We start from the raw sequence: 10,775 nt of genomic DNA, 5'->3' as shown, positions 1-10,775 counted from the left end.
TCTCCCTCTCTCTCTCCCTCCGCTTTCTCTCTCCCTCTCCCCCCCACCCCTTCTCTTCATTTGTTTGGCTTTTTGAGACAGGGTCTCTCCAGAGGTACAGGCTGGACTCAAACTCACAATGATCTTCCTTTCCTCAGCTCCTGAAGTGCTAGGACTACGGTTGTGCACCACTTCACCCAGCTACCCTTCACTTGCTCAGAATTTTTGTTTCGAATGTTTTGTTATGTAATCTTTAGAGATTACCTTCAGTTGTAGCTAGCTATAATAAAAATAAAGCTTTTTAATTGTTCTGTACCAAATTTTATCCTTTTAAAATGTTAATGTAACTTTATATACAAAATGAAGTTATAAAATAAGCCATTTTCTCATGAAACAGGAATTTAGTTATCTATCTGGGTCTTTAGTCATAATTTTTCCTTTTATTACTTCTTCTGATGACAAATTTAATTGTATCTCACAGTATACATTCATTTCTACAATGAAGATATTTTAGCAAATAATTTAAGTAGAAGTTTAAGAAACTTATGCAGATATTACTTGTTTGGTTTTTCTGTTAAAACTTGATGTGTTATATAAAAAAGTAGGTGCATGCCTGTAATCCAGCACATGGGAGGCTGAGGGAGTAGGGTAGCTAGTTGTAGTCCCCCCTGGGTAACTTACACCCTTCTCCAAGGGGTTAGGGACATAGCTCAGTGCTATGTTCAGTCTCTAGTACTGTCCAAAACAAAACAGTGAAACAATTTTTAGGCTAAAGTAAATGTTAAATATATTTTCTGTGTGAATTTAATTTGTGTTCTTTATAAAGAAGACTCATTGAAATAAAGTCCCCTTTATTTCTGTCTTCATTGGGATATAATTAGCACTTGTCGTGTCATTGGTGGTTGAACTGTTACTTGGACTTGACTGCAGAATCATCAGTCAGTAATTATGTGTGTTACAGTTGTAGTATGAAGTGAATTTATTTTAATCTGTACGTAGAGCACTTGTGGCATATTTGAATAGTAATCTGCTTATTTCTTGGCCGTACCAGAATTTAGTATAAAATAATAGTTTCTAATTTTCTTTTTAAATTAAAAAAGGGTGAAACGTGTGGGGAGCATGATTTGGAGGGGGACAGAAGAGAACGTGGAAGGGGAGAGAGAATGAGCTATGCAGTTGCTTTCTAGTAAGCGTGCTATAAGTCAACAGTCTAAGAACTAACTTAGACAAAAAACAGTATGTGATAGACTAGCTGTTCTAAGAATCAGAAAAGTCATGATTGAGATTGACTGTAGAAAGAAATAAAGTTTTAGGGCTCAGTAACAAACTGGAAAGATACAGGTGTAATTGTTGGCCAGGATTTGAATTTGTTTTCTCATTTGTTTGTTTATTTTTATTTTAAAAAATCTTTTACTTATTTATTTATTTGGTATAGGGTCTTGCTATGCAGCTCGGACTCAGATCCTCCTGTGTCAGCCTCACTGGTGCTGGGATTACAGACGTGTGCCGCCACAGCCTGGGGTTACAGGGCTGGCATGGTGGTACTGGGGCTAGAACCTGGTCCTTGTGCTTGCCAGGCAGGCGCTTAGACCACTGTGCTATCTCCTCAGCCCCCCTCTTGTTTATTAATTTATATGACTTTTAATTTTCTTACTCAAGCATTATTCCTTGTGACATTGGGGAATTAAGTGAGACGATGTACATACGTAAATGGAGTACTGTGTATATGGAAGTCTTGAGGATTCTGAGGAACTTAAGATGATATATTTGGTCTAGAAGTCTAAAAATATATGAATCATCATGTCCAAGGAAACTTAGTAAGTGAAGTAAGGCAAACAGATGCATCGATTACTGTCTGGGTGTTGTCCTGTCACACTAACACAGAACTCTACCGCTTGTGCTAGACTGATTTCTGTAATAAAGTCAGTGTTAGCTCAAATATCTTACTAAATTGCAAGCTTGTCTGTGACACCAAAATTTCTGATAAAAGAGAAACCAGAGGAAAGAAGGAGACTTAGTATTTACGTCAGCATTTCAGGAACAGATACTTCAGGAGCAGGAGGGGGAAAGAGGCTCTCACGTTAGTGGGCACAGCCTCCACTAGCCTCTCCTACAGAAGGAGGAAGAAGACAAAAGTTAGTGGTCCCCATGTCATGTGTCTTCTGCACCCCCCTTGGAAACTCACTCTCCAGGCCAGAGGCACAGAGCTGATTCCTGAGTTTCTCCACAGTAGGTCAGTGTTAAAAGTACAGGGAGAAGTCTCCAGATTTCCTTTCCTGTGAAGGCCAAAAGTAGATGCCTGCACGTTCTGTGTTACAGTGTAGTCACAGTTCTCAGAATTTGAGAGTGGGAAGAGAATGGAGAGCTGGTGGGATTTGTGACCAAATGAGAAAAGTGTAGGACTATAGTTAGAAGACATGCAATCTGGAATACATTTATTTTACCACCCTTGTGAGACCTTCAGAAAGACATTGTCATTTGGGTTCTGAAACTAAAATCTTAATAATTTTTGTCATCACTGATATTTTGGTACAAAGTAAAATGGCAAAAATGTGCATGACTGTCAGCAATTAATGTAGTTTTCCTCAGGTTATTTTTCATTCCATTCATGCTGAGAAGGAAGTATGACTTTAATACTTTTCACACTTGTCTCTATTGCTTTGTTGCAGTTGTTTGATAGCCTTTTAAAGCCAAATACAAATATTAATTATGAATTACAGGTTAACATAAAAATGCTTTGTTATCAGTCCAGCTTCTTCAGGACCTTTGTGCATTGCTGTGGAGCCTGTACAGAGAGAGTTTTCAATTTTTTAATATTAATTTTATTGACAAAGAAGTAGCAATGAGACAATTTCAAAACAGATTAGTAGGACAGTTATAATAATTAATACATTGCATATTGTTGTCTTTGTAATAGTTATTCATAGTACAAGATGCAGACACTGTATCTTTTTTTTTCTTTTTTTTTTTTTTTTGGTGGAAACGAGGATTGAACTCAGGCCCTTGTGCTTGCCAAGAAAGTGCTTATTCCACTGAGCCATCTCCCCAGCTCCACGATATCTTGTCTAAACATTATTAGTTCAAAACTTTCTTCTCATGGAACTGAGAGAAAGTAGCTGAATATCTATGCTATTTTGTATCTACAGACATATATTTTCACTACAAAATGGTCCTTCATTTATATCCCCCTTTTTTGTTTACTTTTGTTAGAGATGGGTGTTCCATTGCCATTCATATATTGCAGGTGTATGAATTCAGCAAAATAATCCAATATAGTTTTGTGTTCTTTTTCTAAGAGGTGAAGGGAATACAAAGAATTATGTGTTACGTACATATGAAAACTCACCATGATGAGTGTAATTGTTATGTGCTGCAAACATGTACTAATAAAAGTAATAAAAAAAAAAACTAGGACTGATAGGTTGCTTTATACCCTTTTAAATGTGAAACTGATGCTCGCATTTTAGGTGACTGAACCTCAGCAATGCCAACATTAGCCACTAGATGGCTGCACTGCCTTAAAATTCAAAGGGGGAGTGATTGCCTTCTCTTACACTATCTAGAAAAACAGATCTTTAAAAAAAAAGAAAATCAATGTATAAAGTGTCAATTTTTAGTTTAAATTTTTCTATTTTTATGTTTAGTCTTTAAATATTATAGTTTATCAGTGTCTCAGTATGTTATTAAACATGACTTGTATTTTCAGAAAAATGAATTCATGTAAATAGTTACTTTACAAGTGATTAGTGGCATTAAGACTTCTGTGTAATTTAAAAGACTTCTTAAAACATATACTCATATATACTGTATATTATGTATGTATGTATATATGTGTGTGTGTATATATATACTTGATAATTGAAAAATAAACTTTGTCTTTCTTTTTAAAAACTTTTTCCTGCCAGCGAACAAAAAAAGATAAAGAATAAAGTTAGGAAACTGACCAGTGAAGGAGTGGAAGAAGTGTTTCTTTTGCTTTGTATTTTATTTGCTGTAATTACTCTTAAGTCATTGCACAAGAGCAAACTGTTGGCTCTTTTATTTTGCTATATAAATAAATAATGCTTTTAACTTTCTGTCCTTTGGGAAAACCTGTTCAAGATTCTATTGTCCATCTGAGTTATCAGGCATTTAGTAAATGTTTTTAAATTCCTAGATGATAGAATTAAATCCAGTAAACGTAGCACCACGTGTATGATTCAGCAATTTTTCTTTTATTGTTATCTTTTTCCTTTTGAATTCTCTTGCTGCATACTTGGGAAATTTGAGATTGGAAGTAGGGGTACTTTTCAAAATCTATCCTTTGGGAAGGATCCTTTCTGATTTTTTTTTTTCTTGATCATGTTTGGTACAAGTCCCTCACTTATCTAGCAGGACCCTGGATTCCGTGGTATCATCTGTCCTCTGTTGAGAACCTACTCAGTGGTAGGTGCCCTGATAAGTCACCGGCACTATTGTCTGGGCAGTCTTTAGAAGAACACCACAAGCAAAAGTGACAGCCAGCCTTCTTTTCACTATGGAAATGTGATGCTGTGACTTTGCTGAAGTCAGAGTCTGTTTAGATTGTTTCCAAGCCTAACTTGAACTCAGTTCCCCCCCCCCAACCTTTAGTTCAGTTTATTAGCTTTCCTCTTTCTTGATAAAAGATACCTTAACGCTAGTAATTTTTCTCATTGCACTATTTTAACTATACTTAAAAATGTCTTATGTATTGTTTCCATATCAGTTCTAAGTAATTTTTAGTTCATCTATGATTCCTTCTTTGCTGTTTTATAGAATATTTTTTCTTTTTATTAAAAGATTTCTAATTGACATACATTGTTGTGAGATTTTTGATTGAATGGTAGGTGTGCTTTGAAATTTTGTAAAGCTTTATGATTTCATATGTAGTCTTAAATAATCATGTTTGCTTAAGGGAAATATTTGTTCTTAGTTACTAGATTCAGAATTCTGTATAAATTCTTCAGATTAGGCATATTACACTACAGTCTATGTTCAGTAATGCCGAATTCTCAAGATCTTAAAGACCTAAGATTTTATTTATTATGTGTGTGGGCTTGTTTTCTTATAAATCTCATAGTATTTTCTTGTATTTTAATGTTTCTTGATCTTTTTATGTGAAATTCCTGGACATCTGAATTAGAAGTGCTTTTTACTGGAAGGACCATGTGCTTGCTTCTGCCTGAGGCTACTTGGAGTGCTGCTGACTTGTAATGACTTGTAGGGCTCTGGTTAAGGTTGACTCTGACACGCTGTCATTGGCCTAAAGTTCACATTCTCAGTTGCTTCCAGAAGCAAGTGTCACTTTTTTCTGGAGGAAAATTCTTCCAGATCTGGTCTAATTCTGGGTATCTAACTGGAGAACAGAGGAAATATTTCTAAAATTTTTAACATAGTAGGGTTCTTTATTTTAGTGCACTTAGACCTGATATTATACTTAGGATGGTGCAAGCTCTGACAAATCGTACTTTGATTTTCCTTCTCTCTTCCTGGACATTCCTGTGTTTATCGTCGTCAGATTGTGTTCAGATGCTCCTGAGTTATTTTGGAAGCAAAAGAAGTAGGTAAGAAAGTGAACATCATAAATACTATTTAAAGCTTATCCTTTAGATTTTCAAAGCAGCAGTAAGCTGAGTTAGTGTTTCTTCACCAAGGCAGCTGGCTTAAAACATTGCTTAGTTGCCTGGACTCTGGTGAAGAAGTGAGTAGTTTTATCAAAATTCCTGCCTCATAATTAATGGATGAACAAAGAGCCTTATCAAAGCTCCCCTGAAGCCATTGGAAATAACTGTTGATTGCACTAAGATAAAAATAAATGAATTATGATTTTAAGTAAACATTCAAAGGACTTGGAGGATGAAACTTAATTTTAACCCCTTTTGCAATAATGATGGAGTGTTCCTTTTAGGTATATGGCTTATTTTTAGTTTTGGTGGAGAATATGATGCCTATGTTGTTAGGTATAGATAGATAAATTTCTTTCTCAAGAGAATTGGTAAGATTGTAAACAGAAGTGTCTTGCCAGATACTATCAATCTTGAGTGTCATACAGTGTATGAACTTAGTTGGTTTCTTGAGTCTAAAACAAAGTCTTAGTTTTAACTGTTTATGCAGGTTTGAGCAGATTGTAGAGAGCTGGCTGTGTGCCATCCAAACTTTAGAGAATCTGAATATCTACAATAATGTTATTTAATATGATCAATAGATAAGTAAATTTATAAAGGTATTTAAGTATATTATCAGTTTGTATGGCTAGTGTGTAGTCTAGGTAACAAGCATTGTCTAAGGGCATAAAACATTCAGAATATTTCTAAAAGAATCATGCTATTGTTTATTAGAGATATTTAACTGGAGATAGAAATGATACATTATTGTTAGCTATTAAAATTTTTACAATAATTTCATTTGGTTTTTCCTGTTCACTTATAGTAAATCTTGACAAGATTAAGCTTTATTATTTTCATCTAAAATTAATGTCTTTGTACTTGGAGGTTACCTTTAATAGTAGTTCAGCAAAGATTTTTTTTAAGTTCCTATCTGTTTTTTAAAATGCTATTTTTAAAATATGCACCTTTAAGGTACATGCATTTTATAGTTGTCTTGGGCAGTTGGTACATGCACATAATACAGCTCGCACCCCCCATAGTTCTTTCCTTCTTTCATTCTTATTGATATTGTGAATCTTAGTTCAGACTTAGGGCATGTCATGTCCACGTCCATTGAGGTTATTAGGACCTTGTGTCTGGGCTTCTTCAGCAAACACATTTCCCACCTTCCCTTTACCCACTCCTTTAGTCACCTGGAGCCCTTCCCATCTGCAAGAGATCTGTCTCCTTGTCTCTCATTTTATCCTTTCTTTATTTTTCTCTTAGTTTATTTTTGCCTTACTCAGGTAAGAGATACTATATGATATTTTAAGTTTGTATGTCTGATTTATTTTATTCAGCATTATATTTTTTAAGCTCATTTTCCTACAGATGTCTCAAAGTTGTCCTTCCTTGTGGCTGAGTAGTATTCTTTCACCTATTTTTATGGCTGCTTTCAGATGATTTTAGGTTCAAGATTTAGGATCTTGGAGTCATCATCTTTTATTCTATTGTTTATATTTTATGTAGGTCTGATACTCCTTATGTTTTGCCTACTGAGCATAATAAACTGTATTATAGAATATGAAAACTTCATTGTATCTGGTGGTTTACCTATAGAATATTTCTGAATTGTGGAACCACTAACATTAACACTTGATAATTCTAATTTAGAAGTGATTTTGTAAAATTTGGGAGTTTTTCAAGACTGTCTAATAAATAGTACCTGCATTAGCCCAGAGTACCAACTTAATTACTAATAAAAATGCATTTGGAAGACATGGCTAAGTGATAGCGAGACTTGCACACTCACTTGTGGCAATTGCTGATTGAGGCCGAGTTAGTGCCTCCTTCCTCACTCAGGGTTGCTGGCTAGATTCCAAGTGAAAGAAGGAAGAGGTTGAGGGTAACATACACAGTTTATTTCCAGACAAGTAGTGCATGGTGGATATCTTAGTGAGCTGAGGCTATTATAACAAATTAACACAATGTAGTAGTTTAAAAGAAGGGAAGTTTATATTCTCACTTTTTTGTTTACGTGGTGTCTAAAATCCAGCTAAGAGCAGAGTTGTTCCTTCTGGAGACCTTGAGAGGAGTCTGCTCTGTGCTTCTCTAAGTTTTGGTAGGAGTGGGGCATTCATTGTCCACTTTCAGCTTGTAGATGGGTAACTTCAATTTTTGTCTCCATTTCATGTGGCATCTATCTCTGTTTGTTTTCTCCTTTTCTTTCAGGATATTTGTCATTGAATTTAGGGTCCACTGTAGCCCAGGATGTTCTGATCTCTGGATCTCTAATTATATCCAGAAAGATCCTTTTCCTGTATGACCTCACATTCTCAGTTCCGAGTGATCTTACCTTTTGAAGGAGCCACTATTGAATTTAGTTAAAAGGAATGGAAAGGCCAGGAGTTGTATTAATTGACCAAAGAAACTACTTGCTGGGAAATATCAGGACTCTTTGATCCTAATTCCCCAATTTTTTATTCTGATAGTTAGCCAGTAGTAGATTAACAAATGGTCCTATACCTACCTTGTTATTGCATTGTTAGCATATCTTCAGTGTGTGTGTGTGTGTGTGTGTGTGTGTGTGTGTTAGCAGAATCTTTTAAAATACTGTAAACTGTCTTACTTGGTGAACATTACTGGTTAAAATTAGGTAATGTAACCTGTATAGCACATGTAGCTATTCATGAAGAATAGATAGTTTGTTACACACTAAAAGTGAATAAACCAGTGGAGGTGCCATGTCAGCATCCCTGGAATACAGCATTTCCCAGATTTTTGATGATGTCTTGTGACCTTTACATGTTTCATGTACTGAGTGAGGGTAGGCTTGTTGCTCTGTAAGACAGCAAGTAGTAAGTTAATGAAATTTAATTTCTTTTTTACCAAGAGTTAAGTAGAAGCAAATGTTTCTCTCCCACTTTACAATGAAAATGTAGTATACAGGGTAAATTAGCCTCAACTTTGGAACATATTACTAGATTACCACTGGTGCACAGTTACAATGCATTGTCTCTATCTGTGCCCTCCAAGTAGAGAAAACTTGAAATATAATTAGAACAAGTGAACACTTGAGTTTTTTATTTCATTTCAACTTAATTAATTTAAATGTAAATTGAAGTAGGTACGTGTCACTGGTGGGACTGTTAGCACAGGCAAGACATTTTTCAGTACCTAAGCTAAAAAATACTGGGAAAAAAGGAGAGTGTTGAATATTTTCATAGCCACAATTTAATTTAAATGTGTTTATTTTTAATGTCATTAACAAAAGTTAAAGAAAAAGTTCATTCTGAATTAGCAGCTTATCTGTCCATGTATGGGCTTTGAACTTATTTTAGCGTGGAATATTTTTTCCAGTTGGAAGATGAAATTTTAGATTCCTTTTTTAAAAAATATATTCTCTAGATCTAAATTTATATCAATTATTTTTGTAGACAAAGTACTTGGAAATATGGGTAAAGATTTTACAGTTTGAGAATGTACTTGCTCAAGAAATTAAGCATTAATGTTTGCCAAACCTTTTACATTGTTTTGCTAAAAATATAAATTAATATGCACATAAAAAATTTTACTTGAGTTTATTTAGAAAATAGCCTTTTCCCTTAATGTATTATATTACATAAATATATCTTCTATTATGTGGATTTTTTTGGTAAAATTTATTTCTCAGATGTATAAGCAAAGTTTACTGTAATTTCTTAACTTTGTTATAAGTGTTGTATTACATAAAACTTTTAAATTTACAGCTAATTAGTCCATTATATCTTTTTGTCTTTGAAATTTGGCCAGAGAACATTTCTTTTCTGTGCTGTGAACACACCTAATACATTGCTAGATTTAATGTCATTTTAAAACTGAAATACTGATAAAAATCAAATATAACTTATTTGAATTATAATATAGTTTCTTTGGGATATTTCATTCTTCATTTACACCAGAAGAGGGTGCACTTTCAATTTCATGTCTGAACGGAAAGCATTCTTTGGAATAGTTGCCATAAAATTGGTGTTCTTTAAGAAACTGTGAAGTTCTTTGTCTCTGTAGTGTCTCTTAATATGCATGTGGGGTGGGGAGCGGGATATATATGAACCATTTAGAGCCTGTAAGACTAAACGCATGCGTTAATACATTTCATTTCAAAATATAACTTATTACTATAAAATTGAATTTAGAATTTGTTTTAAACTGTTCAGAGAATTATTTTGTAAATACTAAAAAACAAAGCCACTTGATAGATCTAAATATATTCATATAATTTCTATGTAGTATTTCAGTTTTAGATTTAATTGTAATTATTTTTATAAATCATAATGAATAAGCATTAATAAACAGAGAAACACTATAAACAAAAACACAGGAACTGATTTGTTTCTTTTGTGTTTTGACAGCTTGAAGGCCCATGTGTTTTGCAAATTCAAAAAATTCGCAATGTTGCTGCACCAAAGGACAACGAAGAATCTCAGGCTGCACCAAGGATGCTGCCTATGCAGATGACTGATGGTCATACAAGTTGCACAGCAGTAGAATTTAGTTATATGTCAAAAATAAGGTGATTGGTGCTTTATATATTTTTTATAAAATGTTTGAAGGTGTTAACATGGATTTTAAGAACTTTGAAAAGAAGGAAAGAACTCAAATGCATGTTACAGTTTTTCAGAAATTACCGAGCTCTGTATTTCAGCTTCATTTATATAGAAAATAAGAGTGGAATTAGTTACTTCTATATCCAGTGTTAATTATAAAAACAAGTTTAATGTGTTCTTCTGTGAAGATTAAACCTTTTTTAAAAAAATGTATTGAGTACAGGTTCTACAGAGTCTCAGTATACAGATTGGACTCGTAGTGATTTTCCTGTTTTTAGCCTCCCAAGTGCCAGGGATTACAGGCACATGACACCATGCCCAGTCTCTATGGCTGTCTCAGTGTGCCCTGGGAGCAAGACTGGCATGGCATGCTGGGGATCGAACCCTGCTCCCTGTATCTGCCTAAGTCGGCGCTTTAATTGACTGAGCTATCTGGCTGCCCCTAAGATGAAATCTTTTTGCTTTTTTATTTTAGAAGAAAACTTAGGTTATCCATTGTTCACAATTTCTTTTTTTGTGTGTGTGTGTGTGTTCATTATTTTATTTTTTTTATTTTTTTTTCTACAGTTTTATTGATAAACATATAGCAATGAGACAGTTTCAAATCAAATCGGAAGTACAGTTT

At 34.2% G+C, this 10,775-nt stretch overlaps 1 protein-coding gene across 1 annotated transcript in view; it reads left to right on the top strand.

Moving 5' to 3' along the window:
* Window positions 1–10,775, top strand: part of Tdrd3 (tudor domain containing 3) — a 136,346-nt gene that overhangs the window by 11,607 nt on the left and 113,964 nt on the right. The window contains 1 exon segment of the mRNA XM_012517180.2: window positions 9,956–10,116. Within this exon segment, the coding sequence (XP_012372634.1) occupies window positions 10,043–10,116 (74 nt within the window). The 5' untranslated portion in view covers window positions 9,956–10,042.

Source organism: Octodon degus, unplaced genomic scaffold (assembly GCF_000260255.1).
Source record: "Octodon degus isolate 3935 unplaced genomic scaffold, OctDeg1.0 scaffold00150, whole genome shotgun sequence".
NCBI lineage: Eukaryota > Metazoa > Chordata > Mammalia > Rodentia > Octodontidae > Octodon > Octodon degus.
Note: the sequence above shows the minus strand (reverse complement) of the source record. Positions and strands in the feature narration are given on the sequence as shown.